Raw genomic sequence first — 26,276 nt, 5'->3', positions numbered from 1 at the left:
GCCCCGCAGCCGCGTTCCGCCCACCGGTCGACCCGGCCCAGCCTTGCGGCGCCCGCCCGCAGGCCCCGCCCCATGCGGTGCCTCACGCAAAGTCCTCCGTGCGGGAAACTCCCCCGGCTCCGCGCCCTCTGGCGGCCGCGGCGCGGACTTGCAGCCCAAGGACGGGGTTGGAAGCCCGTCGGAGGATGAGCCGCGGGGCGGGTCTCCATGCCTTCGTGGAACATGAGATCTCCCAAGGAGTCCGATTCACAATTATTCATTGGCTCATCCCTTCATTTTATTCACTTATGGATTCGTTCATTCACTTACTTGTTTCCGTATTTACCGAGTACCCTGGTGCTCTTCCAGGGTTGGGGATAGGCAGGAGCAAAACAAAGTCCCTGCCCTCTGGTCCACATTCTAGGGAAATAGATCTGGAGCAACAGGTTATCCTCTGCTCCCAACGCTTCGTGCTACCCCATCTCACTCCGCCTACCAGACACAATCTCATGGCCTGCAAGACCCATGTGAAACGTGCCAGCCTCTCCGTCTCATCGCCCAGGCTTTCCACTAAATTCCTCTGTTTCAGGCACACTCCCTTCTTGCTGCTTTCTCGGTGTGCCAGGTGTGCATTTTCATCAGAGCCTTGCCATCCGCGACTCCCTTTTCCTGGAACGCTTTTCCTTTGCTGGTGTGCAAGGTGCTCTCCCACTTTCTTCAGGCTTCTGCGCTGAGGACACCTTCTGAGACACAATCTCGTGTTTTGGGCCCGCAGCTCCTTTGCCCTCTTGCCTCTTGGCCCCGGGCCTGGGATTCTCTTCTCTTTCCCTTCCCTTTTGTCAGCCTCTGCACACCCCCTCCTCTTAGTTTAGGTATTCCCTCTTCAAGGAGGCCTTTCGACAGCCCTGGGCTCCATCAGACATCCTTGTGCATGCCCTGTGAGGCCATGTCAAGTGTCAGCCTTCCCCAAAGGCCACCATCCCTGTGACAGCAGAGGCTCTGGCTGTCTCCAGCAGGATATGGCTTATCAGCATGCACTCTGGACTGAGCCTGGGGTTGAAGCCCAGATATTCCTGCTTGCATGATCTTGGGTATATTATGTTTCCAAGCTTCCGTGTCTTGATAAATGAAGCCCCTTGCAGTAAGGGAAGCTCCTTACAGTCCTTCAGAGGGATGTGTGAGGATCCAGGGTGCACTGCTCAGAGTAATGCTTGACACTTTCTAAGCCCTCTGCTTAGCTGTCATTTTATTTCCTGTGACCTGCAGTTGCTGGCACTAAATAGCCACTTAATGATCCTTTGCTGAATTAATGAAGGAGTGCATGGTCAAGGTCAAGGAGGCAGGCAGGTACCTGGACCCCTGATGAGTGTTGAGCTGACTGTGGTATGTGATCCAATTCCAGTAAATAAAACTCTTCCTTTTCCATAACACAGATGCTTTCACGGTGGGGAGAAAGGGCCCGAGCCCTCGGACCCATAAACGTGCCTTCCCCAAGGTAGCGGCGGCAAAGACATTGTCGTCAGTATTCATCATGATTGCGACTAGGCTCTCCCAGACAAGCCGGGTGGCCAGGCCAGGCCTCTGCCCTCTCTGGGCTTCAGGGCCGACTTTCAAAGATGGGGTATGGGAGCTGGGCCGGCCTGGCATTCAAAGCCTTCTCTGACCCACCTCGCCCCCTTTAAAAATTTTTATTTATTTATTTATTTTGAGAGAGGGAGAGAGAGACAGACAGAGCATAAGTGGGGGAGGGCCAGAGAGAGAGAGAGAGATACAGAATCCGAAGCAGGCTCCAGGCTCTGAGCTGTCAGCACAGAGCCCGCTGTGGGGCTCCAACTCATGGACCACGAAATCATGACCTGAGCTGAAGTCGGATGCTCGACTGACCGAGCCACCCAGGCGCCCTACCCCTTTTTCATAAAAAATATTTCCTATCGCCCCTTTATACCTTCAGTGGAATTCATAGATCATAAAACTGACCTATACATATTGAAAAAATCAACATCATGCCCTAACTGGTGAGATAAAGAGGAAGTAATTTGGAATAAAATGATCTGTATTTCAATTCTCAGGTATAAATGAATCAGTTAGGTGTTTGACTCCACGTACAGGGCTGTTTTATGTGTACTTAAAATATTGTAAGTGTGTTGCTTACAAAGTAAGTGGGTGAAAATGAAGTTATTTTTGAAAAATGTTTATTTATTTATTTTGAGAGAGACAGAGCCTGAGCAGGGGAAGAGAGGGAGAGAATCCCAAGCAGGGTGCATGCTGTCGGCACAGAGCCCGACGCAGGGCTTGAACTCACAGACCGAGAGATCATGACCTGAGCCGAAGTCAGATGCTTAACCGACTGAGCCACCCAGGTGCCCCAAGTTCATGTTATTAAAAGCAGGTTTTCAGGGGCACCTGGGTGGCTCAGTTGGTTGGGCATCCGGCTCTTGATTTCAGCTCAGGTCATGATCTCATGGTGCAGGGGATCGATGAGGCTGCTTGGAATTTTCTCTCCCTCTCTCTCTGCCCTTCCTCCCCCTCCCCACCCATGTGTGCACGCATGCGTGCCTTCTCTCTCTCTCAAAATAAATAGATGAAAACGTTAATAATAATAATTAAAAAAAAAAAAAGCACAGCTTTTCAGCTGCTCGAGGTCCCGGAAGGACATGTGGGAAGAGGGACCTTTCCTTGTGGCGCAGACTCCCCTTTCTGCTGCAGGGACACCAGGCACCAGCCCTGGTCGTGGACCCTCCCCTTCCATTGTTGTGTCCACCTGAAATGCCCTGCAATTTCCCAGGAAGCCCAGGGGCCTGGAGACTCGCGGGCGTCATGCTTGCACTCGGCTGCCGGCATGAGAGATCTGTGGGTGACCAGCTCCCCAAGCTCCAGTTCTCTGGCTGGTGGACGAGTCCTCGAACCCAGGTGTCACCCCTTCTTCGCTTTTATCCATGATTTGTTTCACCTGCCAGCACCCCTGCACTTCTTTTGGGGACTGTTCCCCCCTCCCCACATCCGCTGAGCCTGGCACAGTTAATGCCCAACATGCACCCATGTGTTTTATTCTCAAAACCGCCTAAGAAGGGAGACGCTAATGTCATTACCAGCAGATGGATAAGGAAGCCGGGACACTCTAAGAGAAACCAACTTACCCAAGAGATGAGTAGGAGAACTGGAATTTGAATCTGAGCAGTTTCCCAAGGCTGTGAACTTTACCTCTACCCTCTATTCCCCCCTCAGATGGGGGGATTGCAGGGGTCTAACACGTGCCAAGAATCTGCTTGGGGCTTATGCTTCCGGTGCCATGTCAAGCACACTCCTGCCTCAGGGCCTTTGCACTTGCTCCTCTCCTCAGACATCTACGAGTCTCTGTACTCACTCCTTCCAGGTCTCTGCTCAAACATCACTTTATCTGTGAGGACTCTTCTGACCACCCTAAATAAAATACATCTCCTCTCCCTTGCTCTGGCACCTCCCCCCACCCTCCTGCCTTCTTATTCCTTTGGCATTCACCACCATGTGACACGTTACTTACTACATTTACTTGCTCGTTGTCCATCTTCTCCCAGTAGCAGGTGCGCCCTGAGAGAGCAGACTTTACTCTTTAATCCTCAGCACACTGATTAGTGCCTTGGCCTTCACCCACTTTTTATGACTGGATGGAAGGGGCGACATAGGGTGAAGAGTTAGGTTCCTGTCCTCGGCACGCTCGAATTCCAGAGGAGACAACTGGCGGTCATGAAGGAAACGCACACGCGTTTATTTCAGGCCACGGTAGCGCTGCAAAGAACAGGGAGGGGCGTGAGGGCCACCAGAGGGATGGAGACATCACGGTGGACGGAGCAGTCCGGGAGCCCTTGCAAAGGGGAGCCTTGGATGAGTTAGGGAATGTGTGGCCAAGGCCCCGGGTGGGTGCCAGGGCGGAGTCAGTTTAAGGGGTGGTGGTGGGAGATGATTGGGGAGGGGGGTGGTTTGCAGGGACCAGATCCCGCAGGGCCCCGGGGGGCGAGGAGGTTTGGGAGGCCGAGTGGTTCTTTCAGATGCTCTGCAGACCACAAATGACCACAAACCTGGTGCTTTATTTATCTATTTATTAATTTATTTATATTAGATTTTTAAATATTTATTTATTTTGAGAGAGAGAGTGTGTGCAAGGGGGGGAAGAGACAGAGACAGAGAGAGAGACAGAGACAGAGACAGAGGCAGAGAATCCCAAGCAGGCTCTGTGCTGTCAGCACCATTGATCCCCCAAACTGTGAGATCACGACCTGAGCCGAAACCAAGAGTTAGACGGACGCTTAACAGACGGAGTCACCCAGGCGTCCCACAAACCTGGGGTTTTACAATAATGGAAATTTACCCTCTCATCGTTCTGGAGGCCAGAAGTCTGAGATCAGTAACATGGGGCAGGAATCAAGGTGTCAGTGGGCCCGCTCCCTCTGGAGACTCTGGGGAGAAGTGATTCTGGCTTCTTCCAGCTTCTGGTGGCTGCCGGCCTTCTTGCGGCCACATCACTCCCATCTCTGCCTCTGTGGTCACGTTGCTGTCTCCTTCTCTGTGTCAAATCTCCCCCTGTCTCTCCCTCATCAGGGCACTTGTGATTGCCTTTAGAGCCCCCCTGGATAATCCAGAATAAACCCCCACCTCAAGATCTTTAACTCCAGAGGCAAAGTCCTTTTTTGCCATGTGAGGTCCGGAGATTAGGTTCCGGGTTCCAGAGATTAGGACGTGGTTATCTTTTGGTAGGGGGTTATTATTCTGATGACTGGTGATTCAGTGATTTATTCTGTCCTCAGACTAAACTAATGTCCCCTTTGGCTTAGGTTTTTCAAGCTCTTTTTCTGTGGTTATAATGAAAAACGGCCAGACGAATCCACCGCCCCACAGAGTAGGTGCTAGGAGATATTCGCGTGGAAAGCAAAAATGGGGTTCACAGATACTGAACGGACACAGTGCACACAGCACATGTGAAGCCCTTAGTGAATGAACTGAATTAGTTTTCGTACAATGCAGAGAAGTCCACGTTGCCATCCTTGTCCACGTTCTTATCCACGAGGGTCCAAGGGGTGAAGCGACTGCTTGATTAGTCACTAAGGGCACACAGGGAGGGAGTGGAGGTTCAGGCTGGGAAGCCAGGCGTGTCGCACTTTCCCCCACATCGGGCTTCTCAGCCCCAGCACTCCCGATGCTTTGGGCCACACAACTCTATGTTGTGGGGGATGCCGTGGGCATTCAGCAGCATTCCTGACCTCTACTCACTAGAGGGTGATAGCCAGTTGTGACACCCCTCAAGTTGTGACAACCCCCGAGTTGTGACAGCCAAAAGTGTCTCTACACATTGCCAAATGTACCCTGGTGGTGGGGGGAACCCTCCTCTTCTTGAGGACCACTGCCCTCCATTATACTATCCTAGTGGAGGTGGTGCTACAGAGGGGTGCTGTTTCAGCTGGGAGTTGAACTCACGTGTCACGCAGAGCAAGGAAGAGGCTGCCTCTATGCCCCTGAGGCTGTCTCTATGCCCCTGGTTATCTATTGGCATTTAGCCTCTGGTTCCTTTAGTGAGAAATTGCTGGCTGGGCACCTTGCTGCCAGAATGAAGACTACATTTCCCAGCCTTCCTTGCGGCTAGGTGTGACCATGTGACCACATTCCAGCCAATTGGAGGTGATGTGGGCAAATTTCTAGCTGTGCCTTTGAAAGGGAGGGTCATATGCCCCTTTGCTGCCTTCTTCCGTAGTCTTGCTGCCTGAGATATGGACCTGGTAGCAAAGAGATCGAGGAATCCCGGGTCTCACTACAAGGGAGTCCCCCTATTGCCTGGCCTGCTTGTGCTCAGTTATTACTAGCGAAACCGATTCTCTTCTGGCTTAAGCCACTGTTATTTAAGAGTTTTGTTACAGTTGCTGAGCCTGCATTTAACTATTGCAGCCACCCAAGCAGCCATAGTAGGGAAGGAAAGAAAGGAAAAGAAAAGAAAAGAAAAGAAAAGAAAAGAAAAGAAAAGAAAAGAAAAGAAAGAAAAGAAAGGAAGGAAGGGAAGGAAGGAAAGGAAGGGAAGGGAAGGAAGGAAGGAAGGAAAGGAAGGAAGGAAGGAAGGAAGGAAGGAAGGAAGGGAAAAAAGGCAGGAAATGAGGAGAGAAGGGTGTAAATGGAGAGGCCTGAGCAGTCTGGCTCTGTGAGCTTAGAGATGCTTAGGAAAATCTTCCAGAAAGGACTCTGAGTTGGATCTTGAAGGATGAGAAAACGAGGCGAGGGGGTGGAAGGGGGCGGACACTACCGCAGGAACAAGGGCCTTGAGAAGAGAGCCCGGCAAAGCCTTGAAGGACAAGGAGGGCTTGAGCTGGCTGTCAAGAGAGAGGACAGCACATCAGAAGGGAGCCCAGTCAGTGCCAAGTGGGGTACTTCGCCAGGTGAACGGAAGCCAGGTGTAGGGATCCTGGAGTTCGGCACAAAGCCTGGGGAGCATCTGGAGGCTGGGGTTGGAGGCGATGAAGTGGTTGGGGAGCCTTGACCTCTCTTCGACTCAGAGGACCTACTTTGAGGTCGACCCCCCCACCCACGCCCCATGCCCCGTGCTGCATGCCCCGTACAGATTACAGTTCTGCTGAGTCTGGGGTCTTGGTGTCTTCTTGCCTTCTCCGGCAGGCAGCCCAGGCCAGCAGGAGCGCAGCCAAGGTCATGGCCTTCAGCCCCAGGACCACAAGTGTGAGCACAGACAGGAGGCCTGGAGGACACAGAGGAGAGCTCAGGAAGGACCCTGGGCGATCCCCCAACAGTCCAGACCTCAGTGTCCCCACGGGGAGGCCTGGCCCAGCTGCTGTAAACCTGTGGGGCCACATTCTTTCTACACGAAGACCTCCCCTCCCTTTGTCCGGGGCCCAAAGAGGCTTTGCCCAATATCCTACCCCTGTGTTTAGTCATCCTCACAGCATCCCTGACCTCCCATCATAATAGAAAACTGTTCATTTACTGGCTGCTCAGCTCCTCTGCCCCAGACCTTGGGCTAAGCACTTCCTAACTGCCTAATTTAATCCTTAAACGTATGCCGCGAGGCAGGATAATAATGCCATTGGTACCGATGAAAAGGCAGAACCAGAGTCGGGAAATGATTTGCTCAGGGGCACATACGTTAGAGAAGTGACGGGACCAGGTGGTCTGGCTCCTACGAATGGCAGGAACAGGGCTCAGTGACAGGGAGCATCTGGTGGCGCTACCCCAAGTCTCACCCTCAACCCCACCCTGTTGCCAAGTGCCCCTGAGCGTTAACAGGTGGTATGATATGCACAGTTCTGGGTGCTTGGCACGTGTGATCTCATGGGGTCTACGCACCAGCCTCATGGGGTACGCTCTCCGACTCTTATCCCCTCTCCGCCCCTAGTCCCCAGTGCAGGATGACAGAAATTCGGGGAGTGAGGCAAGCTTCCTGCAGTCACACAGGCAGAAAGGGACTCAATCCAGGAGGCCTGGCTACAAAGCCATGATCTTCAGCACTGTTATGTACAGTTTCACAGTGTCTCCTTGCACTGAATCATGGGGAGCTCACTACCTGACAAGCAAGGCTGACCACTGAACAGTCAGCTGTTCTTTCTTTGGTCGAGCTTTTTTTTTTTTTTTTTAATTTTTTTAACGTTTATTTATCATTGAGAGACAGAGCACGAGCAGGGGAGGGGCAGAGAGAGGAGGAGACACCGAATCCGAAGCAGGCTCTGGGCTCTGAGCTGTCAGCACAGAGCCCGACGGGGGGCTCGAACTCACAAACCGTGAGATCATGGCCTGAGCCGAAGTCAGACGCTCAACCGACTGAGCCAACCCAGGCGCCCATCTTTGGTTGAGCTTTAACGTGGTTCTCTGAGTTCCTGGTTCTGATGTTGAGATGAAGTCCTGGGAACTTTCTGGGTGGCGCATAGCCCTAGAAGGCAAGGACTGCCCCCTTCCCATGGCCAAGCCTTGCCTGTGGGGACTGGTTACCTTCCCAAGACTAGGTACACTCACCTGAGGGATATGTCCTGCCTATATGTTCATTGGTGAGTTCTTTCTCTTGGGGAGAGGTGATGGGCTTTGCTGTAAGAAAGAGAGACAGTCTCACATTCCCCTTTTCTTTCTGTCTTGCCCCTTCCTGAGCCCCTGTGCTAGGACTTAGGGTCATCGAGAGGAGTGTGCCTGGAATGGGGGCTAGAAGTCAAACCCTGTGACTATGAGGGACTAGTTAGACCTGTCTGAACATCCCTGGGGTGGGGACAATGTCTGATTCACTGCAGTATCTACAGCACCCAGTAGAGTGCAGAGCAGTAAACAGGCACTTAACAGATACTGTTAAACCATTAATGGTCTATCCAAAGTTTTGAGGAGCCCAGAATGGGGAGAAATGAACTCTGCCCGGGAGAAGCAGAAGGTTTCACAGAGGAGGGGCTATTTGTGCTGGGCCTTGAAGGATGAGTAGGAGTCCGCCAGAGAGAAGGAGAAAGCATTCCAGGCAGAGGGAACGGCTTATGTAACAGCTGGAGGCTGAGAAGAGCTGGCCTATTTGGGAATTTCCTTGTGGACCCCCTGCCCCTCTCCCCCAGTGCCTTCTAGACCACCTGTCTCACCTTTTACTCGCAGCCTGGTGCCCTGTCCGGACAGGTATTGTCTGTTGGGTTTCCTGTAAAACTTTACACAGTAGTAGGTGCCTGTGTACTCAGGGGACACGCCTTGCAGGAGGATGCTGAAATCGCTGTTGGAGGCCCGGACAGCTGTCACGTTGGGGTGGGAGAGGCCTTCAAAGTTGTAAATGGCCTCGCGGCTCAGACCAGCCCCCCGAAACCACCTGATGGGTCCCGGGGGACCCTGTCCATGTACTGTGCAGTTCAGGAACACAGTGTCTCCGGGGGTTGCCAACACCACCTCCTGGGGCTGCAGGATCCAGAGGTTTGGCTCTGGGGCCCCGGCTCCTGAAGCCAAAGAGAGGGTCCTTGTTGCATTTTGTGTCTTCCTCCATTGTCCACTTATTTCCTCCCTCATATCTTCCCTCCCTCCCCACTGCCCTGATTTCCCTACTCAGCTACTCCCTCTGGATCCCCACATTACGCTCAAGTCGGTTCACTCAGTAAAGAAGTTCTCAGGACCTGCTATGTGCTGAGGTTACGACTGGGGGAAATGGAGCTCAGCAAGACATGCAAATGTCCGGCTGGGAAGAAGTTTTCAGTCCGGTGGTGGAGATGGTCCAGAAAATCCCCTTGAGGTTGGAAAGCCAGAGGACTGTAGGGCCAAGAGGGGGCGCCTGTCACGGCGTGGGAGGAATCGGAGAAACCTTCCCGAAATGCTTGCATCAAGTTAAAATGAACCCTTCCCCCCACTACCAACTGCCACACACAGATATTCTCTCTGTTAACAGTTCGCAGGGTGGGGCACCTGGGTGGATCAGTAGGTTAAGCGTCCAACTTCAGCCCAGGTCATGGTCCCGAGGTCTGTGAGTTCAAGCCCCACGTCGGGGGCTGTGCTGACAGCTCAGAGCCTGGAGCCTGCTTAGGATTCTGTGTCCCTCTCTCTCTCTCTCTGCCCCATCCCTGCTCGTTTTCTCTTTCTCTCTCTCGAAAATAAATAATACATTAAAAAAAAAAAAAAAAAAAGAACACACTCCTATTGAATGACAGACCCAGGATGTGAGTGCCCAGGTTGCCACTGCTGGGCTTACAGATAGCATGACTGATTACGTGGGGAGTGTGGTAGATTAAATTATCAGCCCTAGTTCTGGACTCCCCTAGGGTGGTGCATCCCTACTCTTGCCTCGTGGTAGGTGGGTACGCATCCCGGTCTCTTGACTTTGCGTTGAGCCGCATGACTTGCTTTAGCCAATGGGCTGTTAGCAGATGGTAAGTGATTAGAAACTTGCAACGCGCGTGGGGGCCCTGGGGCTTGTCCTCTTTGCTTCTGCCATCTCCACGACCCAGGTGTACTCTTCGCAGCTGCAAGAAGACGCGGCCGTGGAACAAGACACGTGGAGCAGAACCACTCCAGATGCCCGTGCATGTGTGGGTGAGACACCCTCGCGTTGTGCGCCAACTGGGATTTTCTGTGGACGGTATGGGTGTGGATGGATGAAGGCAGCTGACGCAGGGAGACCGGTCCGAGCTGAGCGCCTAAGACCCACAGAGCCTGATACTCACCCTTCACAAACACTGAGGTGCCTTCCTGCAGCTTCTTTTCTGGGTTCTCACTCAAGTCATCAAGCCCCACACAGTGGTAGGTTCCAGCATGCTTGCTGGTGACATTGTGGATATAGATGGAAAAGTCACAATGAAGGGGCTCCAGGGTCCGCTGGATCACCGGCGTCACCCCCGGGAAGAAGCCGTGTTTGAAGTTATAAATCTCCTGCTGGTCCCGATCGCTCACCTTGACCCATTTAATCCTGTCGTCAGTGCAGGAACCTTCCACGGTACACCGCAGCAGCAGCGTGTTTCCTTCCGCCACCAGCAGGGGGCCCTCGGGCTGCAACACCTGCCGCTCACTCCCATCGCTCTGCCCAGAGGCTCCTGCAACAGAGGAAGACTGGCTTTGTGCTGAGCCGGAAGGACCTGGAGCCCTCAGAGGTGAGCTTACCACAACCTAGTCATTAGCTGGCCAGCAACAATTGCTCAGGACGCCGGACGGATGTTGTTGGGGAGGGAAGCGTGAGAGATGAGGAGGTTGTCTGGAGAGGGAGAGCAGAACTTACAAATAATGGAGAACTTGCAAATAATAGGTGACCGCATTCTTCCCGTCTTCACAGAAGTGCTGAGAGCCCCGACGACCAGGTAAGTTTCCCCGGATCACAGTCTATGGGCTGACTGGTGTCTTCCCGGCTACATTCATATGTCAGAGTCCTAACCCCCAGTACCTCTGAATGTGGCTGCATCCGGAGACAAGGTCTCTAAAGAGGCAATTAAGTGAACATGAGGGGCGCCTGGGTGGCCCAGGCTCAGTTGGTTGGGCATCAGACTTCGGCTCAGGTCACCACCTCGCAGCTTGTGAGTTCGAGCCCCGCGTCGGGCTCTGTGCTGACAGCTCAGAGCCTGGAGCCTGCTTCGGATTCTATGTCTCCTTCTCTCACTACCCCTCTCCCACTCTCTCTCTCTCTCTCTTTCAAAAATAAATAAATATTTTAAAAAAATTTTTAAATTTTTTAAAAAGTTAACATGCGGTCATGAGGGTGGACCCTAATTCAATATGACTGGCATCCTTATAAGAAGAAATTAAAGGCACGGAGAGAAGACAGCCAAGGAGAGAGGTCTCAGGAGACGTCATCAACCTGGCTGACACCTTCGCCTAGGCTTCTAGCCTCCAGAAGTGTGAGATAATGCATTTCTGTTGTTTAAACTATCAGTCTGTGGCACTTTGTCATGGCCCCCGAAACTAATATGTCATCCAATACGAATGTGACAACCTGTTTCTGGAGCCCCCACTCTCAGCCCTCAAATGTATTGCACAAAGTAAACATCACCTGGCATCCTGTGAATTCTTTTTTTTTTTTTTTAATGTCTTATATTTTAGAGAGAGAGAGAGGTGGGGGGAGAGAGCAGGGGAAGGGCAGAGAAATGGAGACAGAATCCGAAGCAGGCTCCAGGTTCCCAGCTGTCAGCACAGAGCCCGATGTGGGCCTCGAACTCACGAGCAGTGACATCATGACCTGAGCTGAAGTCAGACGCTTAACGGACTGAGCCACCCAGGCACCCCCTGAATTCTTTTTGACTTTTAGTTATTTTTTAAAGTAATCTCTATACCCAATGTGGGGCTCAAACTTACAACCCTGAGATCAAGAGTCACATGCTTTATGGACTGAGCCAGCCAGGTGCCCCCCTGCGAATTCTTTTTTTAAAAAACTACTTTATTGAGATATTATTTACACACAGTAAATACCAGCAATTTTATGTCCTATATGCAGTTCTATCGCTTTGAAAACATTTTTAAGCTTCAAGTGGAGTTGGAATATAATATTATATTAGTTTCAGGTGTCTCTTGTGAATTCTTTACCAGGCTGCAATGCTTGTTGGTGCTTTGGGAAGTGGATCTATTTCGGGGGTCTAGCTGCTGAGTTTGGCCTCGGAGTGGGCACGGAGAGAGAGGGCCGAGACCTCCCATGCAAGTTCTTTTGCACCTGGGTTATGAACAGGTGCTCCCCTCAAGAACTCCCTGAGGTAGGTGTTATTATCATCTCCATTTTTGAGAAATCTGATGGTCAGAGAGGGGAAGAAACAGTCAGTGTCATGGCCAGGATTTGGACTCAGATCAGGTGACTTAAGGTTCTGCTCCACACGGGTCATCAGTTTTGTGTCCCAAGTTTCCCTGGGTGTGTGTGACCGTCAGGCCTGGTGAATGACTCAGTCTTGCTCCAAGATGTAAGTTTGCAGGATAGCATGGTGTTTCTCAGTGGTCAGTGAGGCGAGGGAGTAGGGAGGTGAGGCAGACGTTTCCTTCTAAGAGGATATGGGGAGGGGGTGTGGAATTCTAAATTCCTTTCCTGTGTGTCCTCAGCTAGGCATGTGCTAATAATAGCCTCTATAAGAACTCCTTCACAGTTGATGACCAAGGGATACCTCATGTTCAATCCTAGGGATTGCTTTTGCCCTCGGTGTCCTTAGCTCCAAAATGTTGAGCAACACCCACCTTCAAACACCATGAGGGGAGGCAGTCAGATCTGTTCTCTCTAATCCTTTCTGGTGGTTCGTTCCCTGGCCTCTCAGGTGGTTTCCTCGCGCGCAGGCACTGAACGGTGCCCATCCGCTCAGCACAGGGCTGAAATATTGCCTTTCCCCACCCGTCAAACCGGAAAACCTCATGTTTGACAGAGCAATGGGTAGAACAGACAGGAGAGCGGACGGTACTCAGAGAGAAGTGTTGTGGTCCCACCTAGCGATTCCGAAAAGCCAGGCCCGGAAATGATAAAAACAAGTAACATTCAAGTAACTTTGACACATGTCTGAGTGAAGTTCTGACAGCAACACAACAAAGGCTGGGAGGAGGGAAACCCTAGTATACTTTGTAAGTCTCTTATACGGTATGGGAAATGGTATGCTGTCACTGAAAGTTGGATGGTGCAAATTGCACACTTAAGAAAGGGGGAAGGTCCAGTGGACTCTTCAATATTCACAGGAAACTATAGAGCTTGTAAACTGATACCCATTTCTTTCTCAAAATAAAAATATACTCCCAGTGGGATCCTAGGAACACAGGGAAATTCTATTATTCTTATGAACCAATGAGGATCAAATAGAAGAGAGAAAGTATCGGGGGGTAGCCCATCGCCCCCCCCCTTTTTTCATCTTGGAAAATTTGAAACTTCTAAACCTTAAAGCAACCACTAAATGACAAAATAAAGAGTAATAGCTAATAAGCCAATAAAGGAGATAAGATAGCGTTATAAAAATATTCAACAACTGAAACGAGACAGAAAAAGAGAAAAAAGGGAACAAAGAACTGACAGGACAAATAGGAAGGTGATAAGACCTACACCTAATCCTCTAAAAAGTCACCTTGAAGGTAAAAGGTCTAAATACCCGATGTAAAAATTAGAGATTGTCGGCTTGGATAAAGAGTAAGATCTTGTAGGCTATCTGTTGCCTACAAGAAATGCACTTTAAATATTAAAGCTGCGCATATGTTAAAAGGAAAAATGATAGAAAAAGGTAGAGCATATAACACTAATCAAACGGAAGCTGGAGTGGCTATGTTAATATCAGATAAAGTAGATTTCAGAGCAAAGAATATGTCCAGGAATAAAGAATGCCACTTCATAATGGTAAAGGAGCAAATTAATCAAGAAGATAGGGGCACCTAGGTGGATCAGTTGGTTAAGCATCCAATCTCGGCTCAAGTCATGGTTCAGTTTGATTCATGGGATTGGGCCCTGGACTGGGCTCTGCTCTGACAGTAGGGGTGGAGGGGGGCTGCCTGCTTGGGGTCCTCTGTCTCCCTCTCTCTCTGTCCCTCCGCTGCTCGTGTGTGCTCGCTCTCTCTCTCTCTCTCTCTCTCTCTCTCTCAAAATGAATAAGCTTCAAAAAAATCAAGACATACAAAGCCCAAATATGTGCACCAGATAACAGAACTTAAAAGTGTATGAAGCAAAACCCAATAGAATGGCAAGGAGAAACAGACAAATCCACAGTTATGCTCTGAGATTTCAATATCCTCCTTTTCATGATTAATAGAACATGTAGGCAGAAAATCAAAAAGAATACAGCACTAACAACTAACAGCCTAATTGATATTTATAGAACACTCTGCCCCCCAAATAGGAGGATATATAGTTCTTTTCCAGTGCACGGAGAACTGTTACCAAGAGAGAGCATATTCTGAGTCATAAAATAGTCTCAACAAGTTTAAAAGAATTCAAGCATCTTCTTTGACAGAATGGAATTAAATTAGAATCAATAACAGACAGAGGCCTAGGAAACTCCCAGATATTCCCAAGCCGAATAACACACTTTGCGATAACACACAAGTTAAAAGACAAAACAAAAGGGAAATTAGAAAGCAATTTGATCTGAATGAAAATAAAAACACAATATTAAAATCTGTAGGATTCTGCTAAAGCAGAGGGGAATATTTATTGAATTAGGTGACTAGATTAGGAAAGAAGGAAGGACATAAATGAATGACCTTAGTTTCTACCTTAAGAAACAAGGGAAAAAAAAGAGCAAATTAAGCCCAAAGGAAGTAGGAGAGAGGAAACCACAAAGACCTGAGTGAAATCAATAAAGTAAAAAACAAAAACCAGGAGAGAAAAATCAGTATGAGTGAAATCTTTGAGAAGATCATTATAATTGATAAACCTGTAGCCATACGGAAGAGTAAGAGAGAAAGAGAGAGAGACTCAAATTACTAAAATCAAAAACTAGGGAGGTGACACAAGTACAGAGTTTACAGATATTAAAGGACAATAAGGGGATGCTATGGAAAGGTCATGGCTGCATGTATTTGACAAAGGGACAAATTCCTTAAAAACCACCAACTACCAAGACTACCTCAAGAGGAAATAAATTACCTAAATAGCCCTACTATCTATTGCAAACGTTTGATTTGTATTAAAGACTTTCCCGCAAAGAAAACTCCAAGCCCAGATGCTTTTGTTAGTGAATTGTGCCACACATGTAGATACAACACCAAAATCATGATCCATAAGAGAACAAATTAATAAATTAGACTTTATGAAAACTAAGAACTCTTGCTGTTCAAAAGGCACTTGCGAAAGAATGAAAAAGCCACAGAGTAGGAGGAAATCTTTGTGAAGTATCTATCTGGTAAAAAGTTTGCAACCAGAATATATAAAGAGCTCTCAAAACTCAATAATAAGAAAACCAATCGAAAAATGGGAGTTGAGCAGACACTTTACCAGACAGGATACAGGATGCACGTGAAAAATGTTTAGCACCATTACACATTAGGGACGTGAACATTAAAACCACAGTGAGATGTTCCTACGCACCTGTGAGAATGACTAAAATGAGACAGGTTGATCATACCAAGTGTTGGCGAGGATGTAGAGGACAATGTCATCTTCGTACACTGCTGATGAAAATGCAAAATGGTACAACCTCCTTGGAAAACAGTATGGCAGTGTCTTAAAAGTTAAACACACACCTATCATATGATACGGTCATATTATTCTCAAGTATTTTCCCAAGAGCAATGAAAGCCTAAGTCCACACAAAGACTTGCACACGAACGTCTATAGATGCTCTATCTGTGACAGCCGCAAATTGCAAAGCAGAAAATGTCTGCCAACAAGTGAATGGAGAAACAAACTGTACTTTATCCACACAGGGGACAGAAATAAAAAGACATATGTGAGCTATTGATATGTGCAACCACATGAATGAAGCTCAAAATAATTATGCTGAGGAAAAGAAGCCGGAAAAAAAGGGGTACCTACTGCATGATCTTGTATAAAGTTTCAGAAAATGCAAATGAATCTATAGCGATGGAAAGCGGATAAGGCGTTGCCATGGGAGGAGGAGGAATGGAAAGGATGAATCACAAGAAAACTTTTCAAAGTGTTGGATATGTTCATTATATTGATTTTGGTGATGAATTCACAAGAGTGAAGCATATCCAATGCCCCCAAAACTTACCGAAGTGTACATGTTAGATATGTACAATTTGTTGTACGTCCATCAAACCTCAATGAATGAAAGCCCTGTGCCCCTCACCCCATCCCCCTCTCTGGAAAATGTCCTGGGTACCTTGTCTGCGGAGCTGGGCACCCCTTGGCCACAGCTCTGGGATCCCTTCCCCCCTGTCTTCCACCTGCAGGCCCTACCTTTCACGATCCCTGATGGTGGGTTCTCCTTTGGAGGCCTGGTACAAAACCCCCATTTTTCAAAACCTATTTGATCCTGAGTAGTTTAGACATATGACCTCCTAGCCTAGTGCCTAACATGTAGTAGGCACTCAGAATTATTTGTGGAGTGAGCAACTAGGAGCTAGAGTTCACATTTTACGATCAGGGAAACCAGCTCAGAGAAGGGAAGTGGTGCCCCAAATCACAGCTGGGGAGCGAAGGAGCAGCCGGGTCTGGTCTCAGATCTGGTTCCCACCAGGGCCTCTCCAGGAGTGACCATCTTGGAGGACCCAAGCAGGGGCTGGGTCTTAGCAGGGGCTGGGGCAGGGGTCCAGATGGACAGGAGGTGAAAGCCGAGTCTCTTGCCTGCTGGGTCAGAGGGTTCTGGGCTCAGAGGCTAAGCTGGACCCAGGAGCCCCAAGACTCAGGAGTTAAATCGGCCTGATCCTGACTTACAATAGACATGGGTAAGAAAATCTTTATGTAAATCTTTACACCATGCTAGGTACCAACAGGTGTTGTCTTGTCGAATCTTCCAAACAAAAGTCATGAGGTGGGTCCCCACGATTAGCCCCATTTTACCGAGGGGGAAACGGAAGCTCAGAGAGAAGTCAGTGGTGAGGTTTGAGCCCAGTTTTCTCAGGCTGAGCTGGCGCCGGCTCGTGGGTGGTTGATTTGTATGGTCACACAGGGCCCTGTGCTTAGAAGGGCCCCATGCTTGCGATAATGGTCTGCTGTTGCTGTCTTAAAGTTCTTATCACTTTCTGAAACCGCGTTTACGTTTTGCACGACATAGGCCCCACAGATTATGCCCCTGATCCTGGGCTGTGAGCCTCACCATTTTTGTATTTAATACGCACAGCACCCCGTTAGCAGCCCTGTTCACTCAAGAGGAGAGTGAAGTGGCCTGTGACACGAGCACGCGGGTATCTGAGCAGAGCCCAGCTTGCAAGATCCCAGAGCCTGGGGGCTTAACTTCACTGTCCTGCCTCCCGAAAAAGTTCTGCTTCTTGGGACACTGGGATCAAGAAAGTTCTCGGCTACCTGCTCCCATTCCCTCTTGGTGGGCTTGAGCCCCTCCAGGCCTGCCAGAGCACCTGGGGCTCCTCTCTGGGACCAGCCAGGGGTGGGTCCTATCATGTCTGGGGTCCCACTCACCCAAGAGGACAAGGGACAGCATCAGCAGCCAGGAGCAAGGAGGCGAGTAGGCCGGCTGGGTCGGGGTGGTCATCGCGAGGGGCGCATGTGCCTCCTGTGGCTCCCAAGACTGGCTGTCGTTCTGCAATCCGGTGGGTGTCTGAGCCTGAAACGGGGCGTTCCTTGGGGCCAAGGCTACTTGGGGAAGTGTTTTCATATGGCAAGACGAGGCTGCTGGTGCAAGAGGAAGGAGCTGTTTGGAGGGGTTTCCGGGTTCCGTGTCTGGGCAGCGAGTGTTCCTGTAATCACTCTGTCAAAACCTTCATGACCCCTTTTGCCACAGGCCCTGTCCTGGGCACCCTGGCAGGAAGATGAGCATGCCTAGTGTGTCCCGAGTCAGCCAGACGTGGGGTCAAGTCCTGGGTCTGCCTCTTCCTGGCTGCGTGACCTTTCACGCACACCTGCCACCTCGGAGCCTTTGTTTCTTCATCTGCAAAATGGGGACGGTAGCAGTCCCCTCCTCAGAAAGGTATTGCAGGGATTACAAGATACGTGGGTGAAGGCTCAGCACGATGTAAATGCTGAACGTACCAACCATCATTGTTCACGATGTGCAGGAAACAGAGGAGGTGGCGTTTGCTTAGGAAGAAGGATTTGTTATAAAGCAAGCCCCATGGAGGCCTCCTTTTGGCAGTGAGGGGTGGGCACAGATCCCGTTCCTAAACGCATAACTGGGGACAACTCTTGAAACCTCCATTTCCTGGGGTCCAACGGTAACACACCTGGATCATATAAAAATTTGCTTTTGTGGCATCTTAATTTTCTGTAACTTCTTCAGGAGTCCCTATCATATGATCTGTAAAACAGTAATAGGAATAGGGTCGCGGGGCACCTGGGTAGCCCGCTTGGTTGAGCGTCTGACTCTTGATTTCAGCTCAGGTCATGGTCTCACAGTTCGTGAGTTCGAGCCCCGCATTGGGCTCCACACTGAAAGTGCGGGGCCTGCTTGGGACTCTCCCTCTCCCCACCCCCCCGCCCCCTGTCCCTCCCCTGCTCACACTCTCTCTCTTTGTCTCAAAATAAATAAATGAACTGAAAAAAAACTATGAGGTGAAGTGAATATTGTACATGTTGCCATCGTACTCTTTTAGGTTAACTCAGTTTTGTTTTGTTTTTTCTAGAAAAAAAAATAGCTCAAGCTTTCTACCCTTCCCTCCCTCCTGAGTGGTCCTGGGTGCAGAGGAGGCTGAAGTTTCTTTCTGGGCAGGATGGCGGGCCTTGGGTCTGAGTCTTATCTCGGGGCCTGGTATCTGCCATGGGGAGGTTGGTCTGGCCTAGTCCCTGAGCACTTTGCTCTGGGTCTGCTGAGGTGTGGCTAGTCCTGTCTTCTCAATCCCATTGCTTCTTCCACTTGTTCTCCTGTTGAGGAGACCCATATATTGGAGTCTCTTTGAACTGACCACAGGCCTAGAAAATTCCACCAGACCCTCAGCGCCTCCATATCATCCTCCCAGCAGAGCTTCTAAATCACCTTCTCATCTGCCTGGGCTCCTTTGCAGCTATTCCTTTCCTTCTCAAGAGTTTCTTAGAATTCATTTTATTTGTGTGACTAGGTAAGGTGCTGTAACAGTTAGCTATTGCTGCATAACAAACCACCCCCCCCAAATGCAGTGGCTTAAAACAATACCCATTTATTTGATTTGTGATTCTGTGGGTTGACAATTTTATCTGGGCTCAGCTCCATGGTTCTTCTCATCTCAGCTGATTTTGACTCAGCATTTGAGGTCAGCAGCAGGCTGGCTAGGAACTCTTTTCTGCTGGCATTGGCTGACTGTCGCCTGGACCACCTCAGCTCTCCTCCATGTGGTCTCTCATTCTCCAGGAGGCTAGTCTGGCTTGTTCACATGAGAGGGGCGGCGTTGAGAGGCGGCAGGAGTTGCAAGGTGTAGTGTCGCTTCTATGGTCCGGCTTTTGGCCGGAGCAAGTCATAGACTGGACCAGATTCAAGGGATGGAAAATAGACTCCACCTCTTGATAGGAGGAGCTGTAAAGTTATATTGCCGAGGGTGTGGATGTGGGGAGGGGGTGAAGAATGTGGACCTACTGGTAATTTATCTACCACGGCATCCACAGGGTGCAGAATTCACAGGATTCAAAGTCTCCTCTGTAGGGCTCCCAGATACCACTTTCCTGAGGGTTGACCATAGTCACCACTTTTGGACACATTCAATTCCGGCACTGTTGCCTATCTGCTTCTCGGAAGCCAGGTTGGACATGGCCCCTGTGGCCCCCTGGACACCGTGGGAGCCAGGCCATGGTCCTTTCTGCTCTAGGAATCTCTAAACATACCTGGGGCTTCTATATTCCCTTCCCGCCCCAGCCCAGAGTTCTGACCCCAGGGACTGGCGGTGCCGGGCTCCTGGCACCTCAACTCCTGCCCTTTTCCCTCTTTCTCTTATCACCCTGCACTGAAGTCATGAGGGGAGGCAGTCCCCTGTTTTCTTCTGTAGGGACTTTCCTAACTTCGGCCCTCTTCTGAACTCGTGATCTTCTTTGTTCTAGCTGGATTCACTCCCGCCCCTTCCCTGAGACAACAAGTCTCAAGGTCCAATCTTGATAAGGGACAGAGCTGCTTGGAAGGGATGAGACTATAGGGACAGAGAAAAATGCACAAGCAAGTGCTTCAATAATATTAGTCCTGTCCAACTCGCCAACTGTGAGGTCATGACCCGAGCCGAAGTCGGATGCTCAACCGACTGGGCCACCCAGGCACCCCAGCAATACTGGTGTTTTTGCAATCAGTCTTCATCTCCATTCCTTTCTCTGTTCTCCTCCTTACCAGAGGACTGGAAGCCTGGGAACCGCATTTTCTAGGACTCCTTGTTTTGGATTGGGTTCTGCCGAGGAGAGGTGCGTGCATTAGAATTGGAAGGTGGAAGAGGAGAGGCCTGGCTGGCTTCCTTCTCTAGAAATGGAAAGAGGCAGAGCGGGGGCAGGAGCAGATGCGAACGTGAAGTTTGCAGAGGTCCTCAAACTCTCCTCCATAAACCACCCGTAAACCACAAGCAGCTGTCATCACTGGTGGCAGTTCCTGTGTGTTTTGCAGATTCCTGATTCTCTAGGAGCTAGCAGTGAACTTGGGCGCTAAGGCAGTGAGGATTTCCAGTAGTCTCTAAGTAAGCACCAAATCCCACAATTACCTGGGGAAGACATCAGGAATGCATGGCTTTTTATGGCCTAACCTTGGAAGTCACCTCGCATCATTTTTGCCATTCTCTTCATTTAGGAGGAAGGATTTGATGTCTCTTTAATAATGAAGCCTCGGGGTGCCTGGGTGGCTCCGTCGGTTAAGCGGCCGACTTCGGCTCAGGTCACGATCTCGCGGTCCATGAGTTTGAGCCCCGCATCGGGCTCTGTGCTGACAGCTCAGAGCCTGGAGCTTGATTCAGTTTCTGTGTCTCCCTCTCTCTGACCCTCCCCTGTCCATGCTCTGTCTCTCCCTGTCTCAAAAATAAATAAAATGTTAAAAAAGAAAATTAAAAAAAAAATAATGAAGCCTCTGGGGTCCCTGAACCTGACTTTCTGCTATTTGCAACTTGTCCTGTTCTACAGCGTCGTTTGCCTTTCTTGTTTCCTTTTCCTGTTTCACGTCAGATCCCATGACATGCTTGTCGGTGTTGTTTGAAGGTTTTATTGACGTACGACATACGTTGTGCTGTATGCAACTGCACAAATATTACGCGCAGCTCACTGAATTTTTAGATTTTTATGTCTATGTGCACCCGTGTAGTCACCACCATGAGACATACAAGGTTCCTTCTTGATCCTTCCCATTCAATCTCTGTGTAAAGCCCTGACAGTTTTGTAGGGGGAGCAAACTGTCTCCTGTCTCTTCTCACAGTGGCACTAATTCCATTCTTGAGGACTCTCTCATTCAGCACCTAGTCACTGTTATGCCCAGAATTCGTGATCCCCAAATACCGCCAGGGAGCCGAGTCCGATGTAAAAGCAAAAGAGCCCTTATTCGAGCTAGCTCAAGCTCAATCCCCTACCTGCACCGACGCAGCGGTGAGATACCGGGGAGAGAGAGCGAGTTTCAAAAGGACAAAGGTTTTATTGGGGCCCAGGGGCAGTTGGTGAGGTAACGGCTGTGGCCTCAGCCGATTGGCTGGGGAAGGGTCCGAGTCCTGTTAGACAGGTGAGGGGGGGGGTTACTCAAGAGGAGGAGGTGTGGTCAAGGTGAAGGACACAGAACAAGATGGAGTCGGCTGGCATAGGCCCGCCCTTTCATTCCTCCCTTGTCATGTAGCTTAGGGACCCAATCATGGGACCGGCTGCATTTATGGTGACAAGGGGAACAGAGTTTAGAGGTTTACGCAAAGTTCTGGGAAGCAAGTGTCCCTGGGGTGGCTCTGGGAGGTCTGATTAAGTATTGTCCCCGAGCTGGTGTCTATGATCTGCCAGGTGATGTTTTGGGGGGCATGGGGACCCCCGGCAGCATGAGCAATGACAAGCAGAGTTAACAGAGTTACCAACATTAGGTGGGTCGAATGCGCTGTAGCTTGAGCTTGAGTGGGTTGTGTTGGTCTCAACTGATGGCCCATCGTGTGACAAAGTCCTTCCGGATCAAGGAGGGGTCCGCTGGCCGAACGTGGGTGTGATGGACCCAGGTCGCGATGCCGTCTACTTTGAGAGCGGTGGGGGTTGTCAACACCATGATGTAGGGTCCCTTCCAGCGCGGCTCGAGGGTCTCTCGGTGGTGCCTCTTGACATAGACCCAGTCTCCCGGCCTGTACTGATGAGGTGTCGGGTCGGGCCAGCCTCATAGATAGCACGGAGGCACAGCCAAATGTCCTTGTGCGCCCTCTGGAGCCCGCTCAAGGAAAGAAAAAGTTCTTGATCTTTAAACTCAGCAATAAGTTCAGCTCGAAGGCTGGGAATAACAGGGGGTGGCCTGCCAAACATGATCTCGTAGGGAGTAAAACCCAGAGTGTAAGGAGTGTTTCTAACCCGGTAAAGGGCGTACGGTAGGAGAGTCACCCAGTCCCCGCCAGTCTCCATGGTTAATTTGGTAAGGGTCTCTTTTAGGGTTCTATTCATTCTTTCTACCTGTCCTGAGCTCTGGGGCCTATAAGCACAATGTAATTTCCAGTTTGCCCCCACCGCCTTGGCTACTGCCTGTGTTACCTGCGAGATAAAAGCTGGTCCATTGTCTGATCCTACCATGGCAGGAAAACCATACCTGAGTAAGATGGCTTCTAGTAGCTTCTTAGCCACCGTCTGAGCCGTTTCATGCTTGGTTGGGTATGCCTCCACCCAGCCAGAGAAAGTGTCTGTAAATACCAGGTCCTCGTGTAGTGCCTCGTCGAAGATGGTGGGTGAATTTTTGAATCCCTGAGGTAGCTGTGTCCAGGTGAGTTGCCCACTGTAGCCCTCCTCCGGATCATGCCACTCAAAGGCGAACAAGGGTTGGCTCTGGGGTGCCAGCGGCAGACTGAAGAAGGCATCCTTTAAATCTAGTACAGTATACCAGACCCTGGAGGGCTCCAAGGAGCTCAAGAGAGTATATGGGTTGGGAACAGTTGGGTGTATGTCCGCGACCCTCTTATTTACTTCCCGGAGGTCTTGTACCGGTCGGTAGTCATTTGTGTGAGGCTTTTTGACCGGCAGTAAGGGGGTGTTCCAGGCAGACTGGCAAGGAACTAGTACCCTTAGGCTTCGTAGTCTCCGGATGTGTGGCTGGATCCCCTTCCAGGCCTCCTGAGACATGGGGTATTGTTTGATCCTTACCGGACTCTCTCCTGGCTTGAGCTCTACCAGGACTGGGGTCCTATGAGCGGCTAGTCCCATCCCCCCCGTCTCTGCCCAAACCGAGGGGAATTCTTGTAGCCATCTGTCTATATTATCCTCTCTCGGGAGCGCCTCCTGGTGGAGGAGGTATTCATCCTCCAGTTTCATGGTCAGGACCTGGATGGGGTGGCCCTTGCCATCGGTGACCTGAGGCCCCCCTTGTCTGAAAGTTATCTGAGCTCCAATCTTGGTCAGTAAGTCCCGTCCTAACAGCGGGTAGGGGCATTCTGATATTACCATAAAGGAGTGGGATACCCGGCCCGTTCCCAAATCTACTGTTCTTCGGGTAGTCCATGAATACTGGCTCATACCAGTTGCCCCTTGTACCCAGGACTTCTTGCTGGCTAGTTTTCCTTGTGGGGTGCAGAGGACCGAATGTTGTGCTCCGGTGTCGACAAGGAAGTCAACAGGGGTCCCCTCCACTTTAAGAGTTACCCTGGGTTCGGGGAGAGGGTCCAAACCCCGACTCCCCTAATCACTTAGTTCATCTAGCTCTAGGACTTTTACTCGATCAGTCTTGCTTCCCTTCCTGCTGGCCCTTTTCGGACAATCTCGGGCCCAATGCCCTATCTCCTTGCAGTATGTGCACTGATCCTTCTGCAGCCTCTGCTTCCCCCCCTTGGTGGTTCCTTTACCTTTTCTTGTGTCGTCTGCCAGCTGCCAGAGACAGCGGTCTCGTTCCTCAGGGGAGTCAGCAGTGGTAGCTAGTAGTATTCTGGCCAGGTCTCGAGTCTGCTTACTGCTGGCAGCCGCCATGGCATGAGCCTGCTTGTCCTCAGGAGGCTCCCGGTTATTATATACCTTTTCGGCTACCACCAGTAAGTCCTGCAGACTTTTTTCTCCTAGTCTATCTATTTTCTGTAATTTTCTCCTAATGTCTTTGGCCGATTGGTTTACAAAGGCCATGATAACAGCTGCCTTGCTTTCCGGAGCCTCTGGATCCATGGGGGTGTAGGTACAGAATGCCTCCATGATCCGTTCTAAAAAGGCAGCCGGAGATTCATCTTTTCCCTGTTGTACATTGCCTACCTTGGCCAAATTGGTTGGCTTTCTAGCAGCCATTCGGAGACCCCCCATTAGAGTCTGGCGGTAGACCCGGAGCCTCTCCTTACCTTCTGCCGTGTTGAAATCCCACTGGGGCCGAGTTAAGGGGAAGGAGGCATCTATCTGAGCCTGGTTGGTGGTGGGATTCCCGTCTGTGCCCGGAACTAGTTTTCGGGCCCCATTGAGGATTCTTTCTCTTTCTTCAGTCGTGAACAGGACCTGCAAAAGCTGCTGGCAATCGTCCCACGTGGGCTGATGGGTAAAAAGAACAGAGTCTAATAAATCAATAAGCCCTGCCGGTTTCTCGGAAAACTTAGGATTCTGAGCTTTCCAATTGTACAGGTCACTAGTGGCGAAAGGCCAATAGTGATGGGGCTGATTCCCCTCCGCGTCTGGGGGTCCGGTGGCTCGCAGGGGTGGAATAGTGGAGTCGGCGGCAGAGGCGGATTGCTCCCTCTGAGCCCTTTGTCTGGTAAAGGGCGGGCTTCCTACTGGAGCGTTTCCGCCTCCCGCTCTCGGAACAGCGTCTGCCTCCCCTGGAGGGGGAGGATGGTGTTCTTCCGGCATCCTAGAGGGGTTATACAGGGGAGGAAAAATTAATTCTTCTTCAGTCCCCCCTTGTAGGACAGGGTAGAGGGGTGCTGAAGGCTGGGTGAGACTTTTCTTCTTCTTTGTCCCCTGCAAAGCAAGAATGGGTTTTGGCTCCGGGGGGGAGCGGGGCTAGGAAGGGCTTAAGCCAAGAGGGTGGGTCTTCTACAAGGTCCTGCCAAGTGATAATGTAAGGGAGCTGATCAAGATGGCCCATCTCAGGCCGAGAGATGACACTCCTGACTCGGTGGATGGTAGGGAGGTCGAAGGTCCCCTCTGGTGGCCATCCGACATTGAAAGTTGGCCACTCGCTAGAACAAAAAAACTGCCACCGACACTTTCGGACTTCCACACTGAGGTTGTTAGCTCTTCCCCTCACATCCTTAAAGTGATCAGTCATAATACTTAGAGGAGTAGTCTGAGTCTGTCCCATAACGTCTGTCCAGTAAGTCCACAGAACAAAACAGAGAAACACAAAAACAGACAAACAGAGGGCCCCTAGAAAGTCTTCCAACTCCATGGAAGCAAAACTGAAAGCTAGCTTAGACCTTTGAGGGGATTCCACGTCCCTCCAAAGACGACAGCCTCACGCCGACCAGCGGGAGCGACCCGCCTCGTCTCAGACCTTTGAGGGGATTCCACGTCCCTCCAAAACCGATGAGGGGATTCCACGTCCCTCCAGAAGGGAGGATCGGAACGTCTTCCGAACTCCTGGCCCGTGGTCCTCCAGTGCGTCCACTTAGACCGCGTCGGGCACTACCAGAACTCCAGAAATGAGCTCACACAGAAAAGACAGAACAAATAGACACTAACCATGGCCAGTCAGGCTCTCCGGGTCGGGGGTCCCTCGGGGGTCTTGGGGATCCCGGGCGGAGCCCCCAAATGTTATGCCCAGAATTCGTGATCCCCAAATACCACCAGGGAGCCGAGTCCAATGTAAAAGCAAAAGAGCCTTTATTCGAGCTAGCTTGAGCTCAATCCCCTACCTGCACCGATGCAGCGGTGAGATACCGGGGAGAGAGAGCGAGTTTCAAAAGGACAAAGGTTTTATTGGGGCCCAGGGGCAGTTGGTGAGGTAACGGCTGTGGCCTCAGCCGATTGGCTGGGGAAGGGTCCGAGTCCTGTTAGACAGGTGAGGGGGGGGGTTACTCAAGGGGAGGAGGTGTGGTCAAGGTGAAGGACACAGAACAAGATGGAGTCGGCCGGCGTAGGCCCACCCTTTCAGTCACCCCCCAAAGACCCCACCTCCTACCACCATCACACTGGGGAGTAGACTTCAGCATAAGAATCTGGAGGGTGGGGTACACATTCTGTCCGCGGCAACTGGCAAGTGCAGTGGGAGTGTGAGCCACCCAAGCCAACAGCAGGTGTGTGTTTTCAGGAAGTCGGGGAAGGTCAT

At 50.6% G+C, this 26,276-nt stretch overlaps 2 protein-coding genes across 2 annotated transcripts; both read right to left on the bottom strand.

Annotated features, from left to right (window-relative positions):
- Positions 1–3,699: 3,699 nt before the first annotated feature.
- SIRPB2 (signal regulatory protein beta 2) lies at positions 3,700–17,668 on the bottom strand. Its single transcript, XM_058685132.1, has 5 exons — positions 17,417–17,668; positions 10,110–10,475; positions 8,553–8,894; positions 7,957–8,025; positions 3,700–6,688 (listed from the first exon to the last, which is right to left on the bottom strand). The coding sequence occupies exons 1-5, from the start codon at positions 17,610–17,612 to the stop codon at positions 6,558–6,560; spliced, it is 1,104 nt and encodes a 367-aa protein (XP_058541115.1). The 5' UTR covers positions 17,613–17,668; the 3' UTR covers positions 3,700–6,557.
- A 3,732-nt stretch (positions 17,669–21,400) lies between these two features.
- Positions 21,401–25,568, bottom strand: LOC131485541 (uncharacterized). Its single transcript, XM_058685131.1, is given in 2 exon segments — positions 21,401–25,425; positions 25,503–25,568. A coding segment is annotated over 1 exon segment (2,754 nt). The 5' UTR covers positions 24,857–25,425; positions 25,503–25,568; the 3' UTR covers positions 21,401–22,102.
- Between the last annotated feature and the right edge of the window lie 708 nt (positions 25,569–26,276).

The sequence above is a fragment of the Neofelis nebulosa genome, chromosome 9, assembly GCF_028018385.1.
Source record: "Neofelis nebulosa isolate mNeoNeb1 chromosome 9, mNeoNeb1.pri, whole genome shotgun sequence".
NCBI classification, from domain to species: domain Eukaryota; kingdom Metazoa; phylum Chordata; class Mammalia; order Carnivora; family Felidae; genus Neofelis; species Neofelis nebulosa.
Note: the sequence above shows the minus strand (reverse complement) of the source record. Positions and strands in the feature narration are given on the sequence as shown.